The 15,371-nt window shown below is 43.2% G+C and overlaps 1 protein-coding gene across 1 annotated transcript in view; it reads left to right on the top strand.

The window, feature by feature from the left end:
* The window catches only part of LOC138287201 (sodium-coupled monocarboxylate transporter 1-like), a 566,599-nt gene that overhangs the window by 384,631 nt on the left and 166,597 nt on the right, over window positions 1–15,371 (top strand). Inside the window, exon 10 of the mRNA XM_069227561.1 lies at window positions 294–361. Coding sequence (XP_069083662.1) covers window positions 294–361 — 68 coding nt within the window. The remainder of the gene's footprint in view (window positions 1–293; window positions 362–15,371) is intronic.

The following is a 15,371-nucleotide window of genomic DNA, read 5'->3' as shown; positions in this document are numbered from 1 at the left end:
AGACAGGTGTTCCTGTCTGACAAACTCGTAATTAGGCCCTAAGATCCGTGCTGAAGAAGAAGGGTGAAGTGATGAAGTGAGCCACTCCCAATACTTATTAATATAATGATGGAAAATAACTGTTTTTTTAATTACATAAACCTTTGCATTACTGTATCATAGACCTAGATGGTGTAATAATGCAAAAGGATGTACAAGATATTGTAGTTATTGCAAATTAAGTATTGCTTATTTGACTGTTCTTTCAAAGCTTTCTGGCGAGATTTAATCATGTACAATTTGTCTTAATTTAGGTGTATTCTTTGGCGCAGTTTGCATTGGTATGTCTGCAGCAGCATCACACATGGGAAGTGTGATTCAGGTTGGTCTTTTAAAACTTCGTAAAAGTATAATTTTATGGTAAAAGCATTTTTATTTTTAGAGGACCCGAGTTCTTTTTTTTACATTTTGTACGGGAGATGTCAGTAGCACGCCGTCGGAACAGCAGATGTACCATTGCGCTCACGTTTCCTGAAACCATTCACAGCGCTTATGCTCAGCCAGAATCATTCTCACTACTGCTTACACTTTCAAATGCAAACAGGTGATGTGGTTATATAGACCTTGCACACCTGATCGCTTAAAAGATACCGTCACCTACACGTCATGTGGGAAACTGAAGTTGGCGACAGCCTCCCTCTAAAATTGTGCATGACACACTGAATCATGTCTTAAGATGTACTTTCATTCACCCGACTTTAATCCTCCCAAAACTGGATTCTTTGTAGTTTACAATTTATGTATTACCATTTTATTTTTCAGCACCCTGTCTTGAACTGAGTGTCAGGACGGGGTGGGACAATTGCTGCTGAGTGGCTGCTGGGAGCTCTGCTCTTTCGTTTAGTCTTGTGACGGCCAGCCAGACATGTGCACTTTAAACTTCTCTAACCCAGCAGGGTTAGAGAAAACCAAAGCCTCCAGTGCTCTTAAGAGCTCTGGAAGAGGCCGCTCCCTCCAATCCTGACGCATCTCTCATGCTGTCTAACAGCATGAGAGCAGCACCAGGATTGGTTGGTGTAGTTTCCTGGATCCCACATTTGAGGAGTATGCTGTGAGGACACCGTGAGGTGAGGGTTTAAAAAAAAAAAAAACATTATTGTACCCCCGTCCCACCCCTGTAAATACAAGCCAGCTGCCACTGGTAGTTTAGTTCATAAATCCAGGTATTTCTCGTTTTTGGACCATGTACTGCCTCCTTCGATTTTACTTTTTCCTTCAGCGTAAATATCCATCTTAGAAAATGTGCTCAAACATTGCCATTACCCTCTGCCTTTGCTCTAGCAGGTCAAGCAGGTCATTTCATTTTCTGCACCAATTTCCTTTCTGTTGCATTCTGTGGTGATCTCTAGAATGGGTAGCAGCATTTGTCCCCTCATGACTCTACTTATTACCACTCTAGACCATTCCAATGATATGCTTAGTGCAGCTGCACAGCTCGTGGGAGTTAGTGACCAAATTAGCCCCAAAGTGTTTGCTTTCCACTGACTTTCCTTGCAGTGTTATTTTCAATTTAAATTGGCATGCATCACTTGTAATGTATAACCTGAGAAGTTCTACTGAGCTTCTTTCCTTCCATAAGCTCTTAATGACTAATCTGTTTTGCCTTCTTTTTCAGGTACTCTAGTCATCACACATACTGATAACTGTGCCATTATGTGTTGTCTACAAGAAAACACTATACTGTTACTTTTTAGGCCTGGCTTATGGTACTTTAAAATAGACAGGCCCTTAAGCCTGGTTGGAACTCACAGAGTTACATAAAAACTCAGCGAGATGCTGCGGAGTTCTGCGAGCGGGTGGAATTCGGGCATGTTGCGCTTCTTGAGCTGATTTATAGTGCCAGGAGCTTGTTCTATGCTGTGAAATCAGCATGAATGGCACCATGCTGCATGCCAGAGGGCGCAGCTTCTTTCTAACTCTATACTCGAGCAGAGACTTTCTCAGCATGAACGGTGTCACCCGCCACGATTACCCACATTTAGAAATCTCTCTGGGGGGCGTTTTAGCAACAGAAAATTGGGCTAGGTGACGCAAGTTCTTGCTTGCCAACTTAACGCTGCGCACACAAAAGATAAATCTGCCAAGCAGAACCACCCACCCCTAATTTTAAAGGGAGAGTGCTGATACACACCCTTTAGAAAAGTCTGCATATTTACAGAATGTGGTCTGTCTCAAATTCAGCTTCAGCCTCATGCAATTAAAACATCACAAATAGAACAATACATACATACATGCAAATATAGATGGGATTTAGGGTCAGCTCTCTTCGTCCATTGTTCTGTTTAACTGTCTTTTATGTTTTGCTTTTGTCAAATACAGCAGACAGGATGGGGTAGAGGGTCAGTCCTCTTGAGCCATTGTTCTCTCTTGCACTGCTGAGGGACAGCATTTTCCTTGATCAAATGTGTACATCAGGTCTACAAAGATGCACTCCTCATTACCAGAGCTGTTGGGCCAGTCCTTTACATTGCTAATGATTATTTCTTTCCACACTCTGTCCTCTTGTTTATTGTCTTAGTCAATCTTGTATTTAAATTATGTCTTCAGGTTACAGCAATTCGAAACCAATAGTACCTTTTCATTGTGCCAATTATATTAATAATTTCCTGTGATATGCATTGAAGTAATACCTGTCTTACGTACACATGCCTGCTAGATTGTGTTCATATTGTTCTACTAGAATTATACGTGATGAGTAATTTTACTTTCAGTTAAAATTGTTACGGCAATCTTATGGCAGACATGTTTAGGCAGAGGCATATTTTTACAGTTAGGGCGTATGCTTGGGGAAAAAGTAATAATAATCACTGCACTAAACTGGTAAAGCCACACATGACTGCTTTGCCATTATTTGTTCCGTTTGCTACCAGGGATCTTTCACCCACATGTACTTGTATTGTTGCTCCTAATTTTCTTGTGACCTATTTTCTCTTTCTTGTTGACTATTAATTATAACGTTTAAGAATGTGCATGAAAAAGAGAAAGTATAAGTTAATAGAAGCCAAAATGTTTTAAAAAAATCCCGTTTTCCTAGGGATGGGAAAAATTGTGAAGATTCACTATAAGTCGGTTTAAAAGAGCCTGGGCTTTAGTTAGGTTGAGTAAAGACTGTAAGCAGTCTGACAGGACTTGGAGTTATGGCCCAGTGAACAAAGTTACATACTGACTTGGTTGTTTTTATGGAGCTCAAACTTCAGTAGCTTAGAAGGTCGAAGCTACATTTATCTAGGGCCCTACAAGGAATGTGGGAGTGGCTGGGTCACCACGGTGAAGAAGATAAGATAGAAGAACAAAAAGCTCCAGGCTGTGAAGAGTGCCTCCGCTAGCTGATGCCAAAATCACTCGACCTGCTAAATGGTTTTCTTAGCAGGTTTTCTTTTGAGAAGTTTTCAGTAAGTTTTCCTTGAGGCTGTCAGCACTGGGAGGCCAAGTCTAAATAGGCTTCACTGGATGAAGGAACTCGTGGTGGAGAGATCTGCGAAGATGTAATAATCTGTGGCCAGGATGAGGTGATAGGCCAGTGCAGGAATTGAGGGGGATCCCGCTAGATCTCTGTTCCCACAGGTATTTCTGTTCCGGATCTGGGATCTGGCTGACCCACTGAAATATGCTGAATCTGTCCTGGTGTAATTGTTTGCACCCGGACACAATTCAGCAGTGTCCGCATGATGTCTTCTTTCTGTTTGGAGCAGCAACCTGCAGTCGGCGAGGGGGTTTTCATATTTTCCTCTCCAACTGTCTCTAAAACGAAGGCCCATTGTAAATGGCCACCAGCCCTTCTTTTGTATTGTCCTGGCTGGTAGCCATCTGGAGCCTAACACCAAGATGCGAATGCAATGGAAGCAAACAAAGGCACACAGCTTATCACATCACAAGTATTTTAGAAACATTAAATTATGATTTGGAGGCAGATTTTTGATTTTGTAGTCCCCCGCATTTAAGATATGTGCATGCACTGTAAGAATGCCAAATGTATCTGTGTATATGAGTAGTTAAACAAATAACGATTTAAATGCCACTACTAATTTATTTATTTTTTAATTATTTTTTATCACTACTCATCCCAGTGTCGCATGTCAGAGCGCTTTACATCACACACAGAGAGACAATAAATCATACAAGAGTGTAGAGTGTAAATTAATGTACAGGGAATGTTACATAAAACAATGAGGATTATGAGATGTTTGAGTCACAAATCATCCATGCATGTTCAGGAGAAAAACAAGCAGGATTTAAAACATAACACATAGACTGGGTTGTCTGTACTAAACAAACTTCATTACTACCCGAAGGAACCCTTTGTTGCAAACATAGAGAAAAAGATTGAGAAAAAAACAAGAAGGATCTGACCCATGACTTGCAGTTTGCTTGCAACTTCTTTTTATATTGCAATTCTTTATTTACATTTCATAAAATACAACATGCCCTGAAAGGGCCGCAGGGGTCCACATAAACAATGATCTCCAAGAAAAAGGACTATGGTAAAAGAAAAAGACAAAACAATTATGGCATTACAATTCATCTAGAACATAGAAGGCAATCAATGTAAATCCTATGATGAAACGTATCACACCCCAAAACATATGAAAACCCCCCACTCCCCAAACCAAACCCAAACGCCACGTCCTGCTCCAGTTCCACCCAGGTGGACTGATCATAGGGACTCTCAAGAGCACACCACATACAAGCGCCAAGGACCACACGGGCCTGAGGTAACCAAATAAAGTGGTAACAGCCTCCTTGGGAAAGGTGCCCTATGGGAAAGACAGGCATTGACTCAAGGGCTGGGTTGCCCTGCCTACATGTATTCCCCTGAGGTTAAAAAGTTAGTAACATCCCATATTCTTCAATGGTCTATCAGGGAGTTCCCCATGTCTCATTGTATTTGTGCATCTGACCATTGAGTTGGTATGTTAACCTTGCCTATGTGGGCATGGTGTGCATGTCTGCAAGCCATGTGGTGTTAAAATGCGATTTCTCAGTTTTCCAGTGGTGTAGTATCTTGACTTTCGCCACTGCCAGGATAGCAGAGAGCCAGCACAGTGTTTGGTGATGTAAGGATGGTAAGTCTACAGTGGCATGTAGAACCAAGCATCTTGTCAGAGCCAATGTCACGTCCAATTCATCCCAAAGTAGATTCCAGATTTGCCTCCAGAAGTAGGAGAGAGCAGTACAGTCCCATAAGATGTGCATGTTGTCACACTCTGGGGTAGAACATCTCCAGCACATGGAGTCTGGTTGCATGCACTCTCCATGAAGTTTAGCCAGTGAACAGTGCCATTGATGGAGAACCTTAAAATGACTGAAATTTAGTTGAGACTCTCGCAGTGGTTTGTCGTGGTGTTCAAGTAGATCAAATCATTCATCATCAGGAAAGGTAAGGGTCAATCTATTTTCCAACCATCTGCAAGGAGCGCAGGTGGTAGGTTGTGAAAAAAGTATGTCAGTGACTATGGTGTAGAGCCTCGACATAGCACTGTGGCACCGTTTCCACACTGATATACTGGAGGAATGGTTATTTTTTCAACCTGTAAGGCGGGTCCCCTAATAGTGGCCATAGGCTGTGTTGAAGTTGGGTATAGCCCCAATGATGTGACAATGGCAGCCCTTGTTTGAGTGCTAGTGAGTCGAAAGAGAGAAAATCACCGCTGTTCAGCAAATCCTCTACATTCCTTCTCCCTCCATACAGTGCAATAAATCTCCTTCCCTCGAATTGAAATAGACTGGTTCCACCACAATGGAACATGGTGCTGTAACACAGCTGGAAAGTGCATTAATTTATGTGATCTGTCCCACGTATACCTAACAGTATATAGTATTGGATTGCCAGAGGGATTAGTTTGGGAATGAATGGTGGAATACAGCAGTGAGTTTCCTTTTATATTCAAGAGATGTTTTTCTAGACAAACCCATGTATGTGTTTCCTGTGGGTTTTCAACATAAAGATCGTGTCAGCTAGTTGGGAAACTAGCTAATAGGTCTCCACATGTGGGAGATGCAAGCCCCATCCCCAAGGTATGGGCATGTAATTTGGACGTGGTGTGGTCTATTGGCACTCCATACAAAGGTCTGAATGAGGCAGTCAATCGCCCTCAAGGGGAGCAGTCCAAATTAAAGCGAGATGTTTTGTTCATTTTAATGATCTGTATTATACCCCATAGGAACAATCGTAATTTGGACCAAATCGCCAATTCTGAGGTAACCTCAGATTCCTCCCCACCCCCATTTTTGGGTGATCTTGTACAGTCTGCTCCGCTCTGCTGCATCATCTGGCCAGTACTTGGCCGGTGTCCAGCCTGTGGTGGCTGCACAGGGAAAGGGTCGGGCATCCAAGGAATCCAGGAATTGCTCCAGATCATCTGGTTCGGTATACTTGCTCATCCTGTCATCAACTGTTTTAAGCATTACAGTCGGTTCCAACAGACCATAGCAAATGTCATGTTTCTGAAGATGGTGTCAAAACTCTAGGAACTTTTTGCACTTGCAGGTAGAATCTTGGGAGAAGTTTGCTGATATTAAGATTTGGTGGTTCTCCCTTCGATAAGGACCGTGTTTCCTGGCTGCCAATGTAATTTGATGCGCTTGTTGCTGTAAAAGGCACGCTAGGATAGGGCAAGGGACCTGAGAGGTAGTGAGAGTGCAATACTGGACCCAGTGGGCTCTTTCCAACTGCAGGGTAAATCACAGTTCCAGCAGTCGCAGCAGGAAGGTACAGAGAAAAACTATCAGGTTGGACCCTTATAGGTTCTCCGATACTCCAATTATGTCTACATTCTCTCACCTACTTCTGTCTTCTAAGTCAATTACCTGGCATTTCAGGACCCAAATCTCTGACAAACAGTCTTGCAAGCCCTCCAGCCCACTTTCCACATCTTTCAGCCTGTGTTCATTGTCGTCCAGCCTACGGAGAACGGAGGCAATGTCAGACAGCAGTGATTGCACATCCAGTGCTGTTTTAGACACTGCTTCATTGATGGATCCCATAGAAGTTTTAATGTCAGAAAGTTCTCAGAGCAATTTCTCCATAACAGAGGACAATATGGGTGAATCAGCCTTAGGCACGTTCTCCACTGTTGATGTGGACTGTGGCTTAGACCTAGAGACAGCCTCCGAGAAGAGTAGTTGGTGTGTGACCTTCTGTTTTAAACATGTGGAAGGGGGGCTTTGGCCGTGGCTGATCACGGCAACACAGGGCGGGCAGTAAGGGCTGGAACCAAAGGCCAACTCAATGCCAAGGCAGGAAGGTGAGATGCTCTGTTTATTTCCAGTTGGCAAGAGTGGGAAGGTACCAGGGTGCCCTGAGAGCTGATCTGGGAGTGGCTCCTTATTTATAGGAAATGTCTCAGCAGCAGGCAGCTCCCAGAACAAAAGGTGCGCTCTGCAAGGCTGGGGTAAAGCAGTGGTATGATGTGCAACAGGAGTATTCAGTCTGTAACAGAATGGAGAATGAGGGATAAAGCTTTCCATGTAGTGGGCCACTAAGCAGGCATTTGCTGAAAAGCCCCCTTCCTCTCTTTATTAAGATGGGAGCGTGCAGTGCTCACAGTAAAGATGGCCACCCTAATAGTCCAAAGCAGTTCTAGCTGCACACCAAGGTTAAGTGGAGAAAGCCTCGGCCACACCAAAGATGGTAACTGTGAGACATTGGGTTGATGGTTGAGTGGGGTATGAGCCCTAGTCAGGCAGCATCTACAATTCTTGTCAGGATAAGGGGTAAACAAACCCCAAATTAACTTGTGCTCACCCTCTGGTAACTTGGCACAGAGCAGTCAGGCTTAACTTGAAGGCAATGTGTAAAGTATTTCTGCAACACTTCAAACAGTAAAACAGTAAAAACGCTACACATAGAGGATCCCACACCAGTTTAGAAAAATAAGTCGATTTCTAAAAAATAAAACACGATGAAAATGATAGAAATCCAGTCACCAGAACTCGAGTTATGAATTTTTAAACCATAAAATGTAAAATAGTGCTTAGAAGCTAAAATAAGTGTGGACATCTGGTTGCGCCGGACTGGGACAAAGTCAATAGGTCAGCCCAATCTACAATGGAGAGTGGGCCAGCTACAGGCACCCAGTTAGGCCTGCTGAACAAAGTAACTTAATTGTGGTTGCAGAGAGTTGCGTGGATCTAAGGCAAAGACGTGTTCGGCAGCCGATGGTATGTGTTGGTTCCGAGATGCGGAGAAACTGTGGTGTAAGGTCCTGTTGCATCAATGTCGACGGTGCTTGTGATGCAAAGGCTGGTGCCGGGGATGCCTTGTACAGCTAAGTCAATGTGTTGGGACCGATGAGTGGAGAAGCTGTGATGCGGAGCTTTAGCATCATCGCCGAGACTGCTGTAGATGAGAGATGCAAGGGCCTGCTCCAGGGAAACGTTGTGCAACAGCAGTTCTGAAGGTGATGCATCAAACCTGAGAGGCATGATGCAGCAGCGATGCAAGTCTGTTGCACTGGGTCCAATCCACGCAGCATTGTTTTTCTAAAAAATGTGCAGCTCAGCATAGAGGATGCATTGGTTCAGCTGTAAAGCACCTTACACCCACTTCCAAGGGTCCACACCTGGGGTAGCACCCCTTGGCAGGGTAGACACACAGATGGCAGAGTCCGGGTGCAGAAGCAGGGTGGTTGTGAGATTCCAGACCAGGAGGCCTGCCAACTAGCCCTTGTAATCACTATAGTTTCTGGATTGGGGAGATGCAGGTCTAGTCCTTTTCACTCCCAGGAAAAAGGGTAACAGGGAACAGGTCAGGACAGCAAAGCAGGAGTCCACCAGAATACAGTCCAGCAGAAGGGCAGTCCTTCAGCAGCACAGCAATCCTTCTTCCTGGCAGAGTATCCATATGTCCAGAGGTGTACTGAAGTGGTAATGTCTGAGGTCCAGTTCTTTGAAGTGCACAGATGTCCTGCCCTGGCTGCAGACTCACTAAATGGGGTTATGCATCCCTTTGTGTGTGGAAAAGACCCAGCATGTTCAGATGTAAATGTGGCTGGATCCAGCTTCTCCCTCACATCCTGCCAGGATGGCCCATCATGTCACACCTAAGCTCCTATTGTGTGAGGCTGTCTAGGGGGAACACACAAAGTCCAGCTGTCACCCACCCCAGACATATGATCAAGGACAGGCAGCAGGCACCAAATGGCTACAGTAAGAAAATGACAACTTTCTAACAGTGTCATATTTCAGAATTGCAATTTAAAATCAGACTTCAACATGTTAGGATTTTGAATTGTGATCTGAGAGACACCAAACTTATTATCATTATTATTATTATCACTCTATTATTAAGTGCACGTTCACCTCACAGGCATCATGGCACTAAGCTACTACGGTCAACACAAGGAACTAAGCCAAACCTGAATTGTTGAAGTGTACCCTTACCCTTCTATAGGGAAGAGCCAGGCCTTTAACATTCTCCTTAAACCATACAAGTTTCCCTCTTTCCTGAGGAAGAGCGGGCATTTATTCTACAGTTGAGAAGCCTTCACCTGGAAAGATCTGCCACACTACCTAACCTTCTTAAATCTAGGTACACATAACAAGTTTGCCAATGCCGACCGCAACTGTGGCTGCGGCCTATAGCTGCAAAGTATCTTCTTCATAAGCATTGAACCTATTCAAATTACAGCTTTAAAAGCAATGCACATTGCTTTTAAAACAATTCTTTATTTCACTGGTAGCCAGTTGGCTCTGTTAGGGCGCCATAGGCTGACTCAAACCTGGATCTGTTAAGTGGCAGCTTGGCAGCCACTCTTTGGACCCTGTCCAATCTTTTCAATAAATAATCTGGGACACCCAGTAAAAGTGCGCTGCAATAATCTAATCTGTTTAGCACCGCACTTTGTACTACTAGCCTCCTTGCTGGTTGGGGTAACAAGGCAATAATCTTCCTTAACGTTCTCAGTAATCCATAGCATGTTGCTGTTGTTCTGTTTACATAGGTTTCCATTGCAAGGTTTTCATCCATTAGAACTTCCAGATTACGAACATTTTGCACCGTAACCATGCTCTTTGAGGTGCTCCGAGGCATGAGAGTATTTGGAAGGGGAAAAAACATTTTTACAGCCCTACAGCGGAGGAAGTTTGTCTTGTTCACGTTAAATGTTAAATTATTCTGCTAAAGCCAACCTGCCATCTCAAACAAGCAGGTATGCAACCTTTCCAGCAGGCACGAGCTGTTATTATCCAACGATAAAACAATCTGAGTATCATCCACATAATTAACAAAGGCATTCCCTTGTGATTTAATTAGCTTCAGCAGTGGTTGCAAATATATATTAAAAAGAATAGGGCTTAGTGCTGAGCCATGTGAAACACCATGACTCATCTCTCTGAGTTTAGATTGGAAGGGGGAGTGCAATGGCTTGGTATGCATCAATCAAATATGACTCCACCCAGTCCGAAAAATTGCCTTCAATTCCATTTCCTTTCATTCAGTTCAGCAGTATTTGACAGTTGAAAGTGTTGAATGCAGCAGAAAGATCTAATAAAATTAGTACTGTCACATTGCTGCTATCAACTGCCATTTTCAATTCATCCATAGCATGAATTAGGGTGGTCTCTGTACCATGTCCAAGTCTAAAAGCCTACCTGTTCCAGGATCTTACAATATTCCAAGTAACTTGCTAACTTTCTACTGACATATTTCTCAGTGACCTTTATCTGATAAGGGAGTTGAGAAATAGGCTGGTAAATACTAGGATCATTTATGTCAGGTGATGTCTTTTTCAGCAGTAGTTAAACAAGTGCTTTTATCCAAACCGGGAGATCCTCGCCCGTGGTTAAGGATTGATTGAAAAACCCTTAATAAAGCTGGGTAGAGTTCTTCTGCCCTATCCTTCCAAATCCCATGTGGGATAGGATCTAGTGGGCAGCCCTAAGAGATGGGCGTGGCTAATTTCTTAAAGACTTCATCACTCATAGGCTCTATAATATCTAGTTTGTCACCAGGACCTTCTTCCTTGCCTCCTATATCCACCTCTGGGCTCTCCTTACACAATCTATGTTCCAACTGGGATTTACCATTATTAGTGGTGTCCGATTCGTCCCCTATACCTTTTAAAATTATTTCAGTTTTATTATGAAAAACCTCTGTCAAAATATTGCACAGTTCCTGTGACAGTATCACTATGGTTTTAGCGCATTCTGGGTCAGCCAAATCACTTACTATCTCAAACATATTTTTGCACTTATTGTTAGCCTTTATAATTGTTGTGGTATAGTATGTTTCTAATTTCAATCTTATATTTATTTCAAGCATCTTTCAGAGCCCACTTATCTCCATTGAGGTAGGTTCTACACCACTGCCTTTCCAATTTCCTGCACTTATGTTTAGATTCTTTTAAGGTTGTCGTGAACCAGGGAGCTGATTGTCTCAATTTGGTCTTTACAGATTCTAAGGGAATGATTCTATCTAACGTCTCCATAATTGTGGCCTTGAGGCGGTCATAGCTTTCCTGCACATAGTCCTCCTCCATAAAACACTTTCGTCAATCAAATATCTTAACATCCTTTAGCTTCTTTAGGTTAATCCATGCTCTACCTTGTTGATTCCTCTCACTTCCAGCATCTACTAGTCCTGATTTAGGTCTATGCAAATCAAATATCACCAAGAAGTGATCAGATCAACATAACTGACCTGCTTCCTTAACTGTGATCAGATTAAATGGCACCATTATGAGATCAAGGGTATGGCCTCCTTGATGCTTTGGGACACTAACCAGCTGCTTCAGGCCCAATAACTCAAAGGAGTCTAACAAGCCTCTACTATGAGGGCAGACTCTACTTTTTGTCTAAATATTAAAGTCTCCCAATAACCAAAAATTGGCATGAGTCAGGGCGAGATTAGTGACAATCTTCAAGAATAGTTGAATTAATCTCGGTAAGGGGCCTGGGAGTCTATAACATAGAAGGCTGGTGAATGTTGCCCTGCCATTCTCTTTTAGAACAAAACCCAGTAATTCAGCACCTTGTATTTTATCAGTTTGAAAGGAAGTTAGCTTCCATTTATCTTTAAAAATAACAGCCATCACTCCTCCCTTCCTTCCTATCCTTGACTGGTGAATTACTCTGTAGCCTAATGGACAGGTAAAGCCCAGATCTACTGCGGAATCTGATGGGATCCAGGTTTCGGTGATAAAAAGAAGGTGGCCTTCCTTTGAATCAAGTAAGAGGTTTTGCTCATCCGAGTGTTTTACTGATGAACACGCATTAATAAGACCACAACTTAATGAGATTACTCCTGGTTCAGTATTCCTACCCCCTTTCCTTCATTGAGGATCTGACTGTTCAGCCCTTTTACCTCCGAACTCTTAGTCCACTCACCAATATTCATTTGCTTAGGCCTAAGTCTATATAGCTCCTTACTTGAGTAAGTAATTATTGGAGTCTGTCTGTCCTGTTCAGAATCGAAAATGCCAGCATATCTGGCACTGGCACTTCAAGATGTTGACAGGTGCAGACGGGCTGGCGTGGTCTTGCCAGATTGCTGTTTTTATAGCCCTCCTGCTCTTAGGAAGAAACCAGCTAAACTGTTAAACCGCTCTCCTCACAAAATATGTCAGCCGTCAATACGGTGGTTGTAAAAAGTATCAAATATGCCCCTAAACAACACTTTTAAAAAACATATTACCCCCTTTTTTAAAAACAATGCCCTTTTCAATATTTGCAAGTTTGTGCCAGATTCCAAGTGCTACTGGTTGCGCAGTCATGCCAGATTGCTGTTTTATAGCCCCTCCTGCTCTCAGGAAGAACCCAGCTAGACCGCTAAAACGCTTTCCACACAAAAGATGGCAGCCATCAATGCAGTGGTTGTAAAAAGTATCAAATCTGCCCACAAACAGCACTTTTAAAACCATTTTTAAAAAACAGATTCTCCTCTGTTTAAAAAACAATGCCATTCTCAATATGTGCACGTTTGTGCAAAGTTCCAAGTGCTACTGGCTGCAAGGTTCCAAATGCTACTTGGGAGGTTACCTTTTCCCATTTGGAGCTTATGCTTATAGAATGTATAAGGCAACTCCAATGTTGTCTTATGTCGCAGGCAGGCCTTGCAGCAGTGAAAAAGGAGTTTTTCACCACCAGTACATGTAAAACTATTGAGTACATGTCCTACTTTTTAAATACACTGCATCCTGCCCTCTGGGCTGCCCAGAGCCTACCCTAGGGGTGGCATAAGAATCAAAAAGGTAGGTTTGAGCCTGGCAAAAGGGTTAATTTTCCAGGTCAACATGGCAGTTCATAACTGCACACACAGGCTCTGCAATGGCAGGCCTGAGACATGTTTAAAGAGCTACCTAAGTGGGTGGCACAATCAGTGCTGCACGCCCACTAGGAGCATCTAGTCTACAGGCCCTCTGCACATGTAGTGCACTTTACTAGGGACTAATAAGTAATATGCCAATAGGGTATATGTCAACCACATTTTTGCGAAAGAGCACAAGCACTTTAGCATTGATTAGCAATATTAAAGTGTGCAGACTTCTAAGTCCAGCAAAAACAAAGTCAGCAAAAACAGGAGGTTTGAAGGCGAAAAGTCAGGGGAAAACCAAACCAAGGATACCAGGTCTAACAGACACCCAGTGCAGAGGATGAAGTCATCTTTCTGTGGTCATACCCATTACTGTGGCCCCGCTGTCTCCAGTGCAAGGAAGCAGGTCAAGAGGAGATAGTTGGAATGCGGCAAAGGAGAGCAGTCCATGCTTCTATTGTGTGACTCACCTCTGGTCACCTCATCAACGAGATGCATGGGGGGTATTGACTGCTCCGAGCCCCCACAGTGAAAATCATGATGAGAAGCATCCAGCAAAAGGGGCTGGGGGGAGTGCTCTCACAAACCTGCCACTCATGGGGCCCTGCTCCATTGGTGTCACATGATACCACAAGGGTGCCAGGCTCTGCCCTCTCATACCATTCACTGCTTGTTGCGCCTGGTCCAGTCTGTCGTTGTCCGCAGGAGAGTCTGGGGTTGCAACAGCGAGGCCAGGGGACATGACTATGGACCCACCGGTATCAGAGCAGGGCTCCTGTTCAGTTATGTGCAGCAATGGTGCTAATAATGAAATGATCAGGGCTGAACGCTCAAGGGAGCTTAAAAAAGATGTGACTATGCTCCTTGGCGCTTGGCTCTGCCCCGATCCACATGCATCTTCTTGATGCCAGTTCATAGCTCACTGCGGTATAATAGAAGGATTGCAACTTATGAACTGGAAATAACAAAAGGATGCCTGTATCTGTCAAAAGTAGTAACCCACTTACGTATCCACATAAAATATGAATCAGTGATCTGCATGCTACACGATATGCACATAGGCACATTACATTTATTTTATGAGTCAAACCAAATGTAACACGGACTTCTTCGCAAACTGCATTAGCCACAAGAGTTATCTTACCATTGTTATAAAACCCTAAAAACTGCTGGACTTTTAAGATCTCTATATAGGGTGCTCTTGAATTTGTAAGATATTTCAAAATGCACCCTCTTTTTGACCAGTTAAGCCACAAATTTACAAATACATTTGTCCTTGTTACCAATTTCCTTGTAGCAGATTTAAAAAAAATGATTAAGTTGACAATCAGACTATCCTTTTCATGACTCCATCCGTCTAGCCTCCAAACCCTTTCCTCTGCCCCCAAATTATGGGTTCCTGGAGTCTTTTTTTTCCAATTCCCACACTGGTAGAGGTGTCTAGTGGTACTACTGGGTATCGGGAACAAGAGTATCATCATCCCTTAATATTGTGAGCAGAATATTGATGACCAAAATATCGAAAGGTAAGTGCATATGAAGGAAGTATAGATTTTCATATTTTTTTATTGCAAGTTAGCATATTGCTACTTTCCTCACGCATAACACCACTTTAAGCTTTGTTTTTTTAAGTGAATTTATATGTTTTTTTAACAACACCACAACGTAATATGTCACTAAGATACGTTTACAGCTAATCCCACCACAAATGCACTTTGGCTGTGCCTGGCACGCAACCCCGCTGGTGGCCAATACCCCCAAGAGTGGCCTCAGAGGCTGTGTCCTGCAGAAGTCTAGTGGGACCGTAACAATGCAAACATATTTTATTTTCTTTTTGGCTACTGTCGGGGTCCCTCTTGGATCTTTCCATCACCAGGGTTAAGGGGTCTGGGCATCCCTACTCTATTCCCTTCCATATGTTTTTTAAAATACTTTACAGGGCTCAGGGATCAAGTCCACAAGTCTTTAATGGCGGGTGGAAAATTTTTCTTCATTTTGGTAATGGCGGGCGCCACATTTTTCTTCATTTTGCGGCTGCCAATCCGATTGCTCGGTCCCCCAAGACTAATTAATCAGAATTCAT

The sequence above is a fragment of the Pleurodeles waltl genome, chromosome 4_1, assembly GCF_031143425.1.
Source record: "Pleurodeles waltl isolate 20211129_DDA chromosome 4_1, aPleWal1.hap1.20221129, whole genome shotgun sequence".
Classification (NCBI taxonomy): Eukaryota; Metazoa; Chordata; class Amphibia; order Caudata; family Salamandridae; genus Pleurodeles; species Pleurodeles waltl.
The sequence above is the reverse complement of the archived record's forward strand: the minus strand, read 5'-3'. Positions and strand labels throughout refer to the sequence as shown.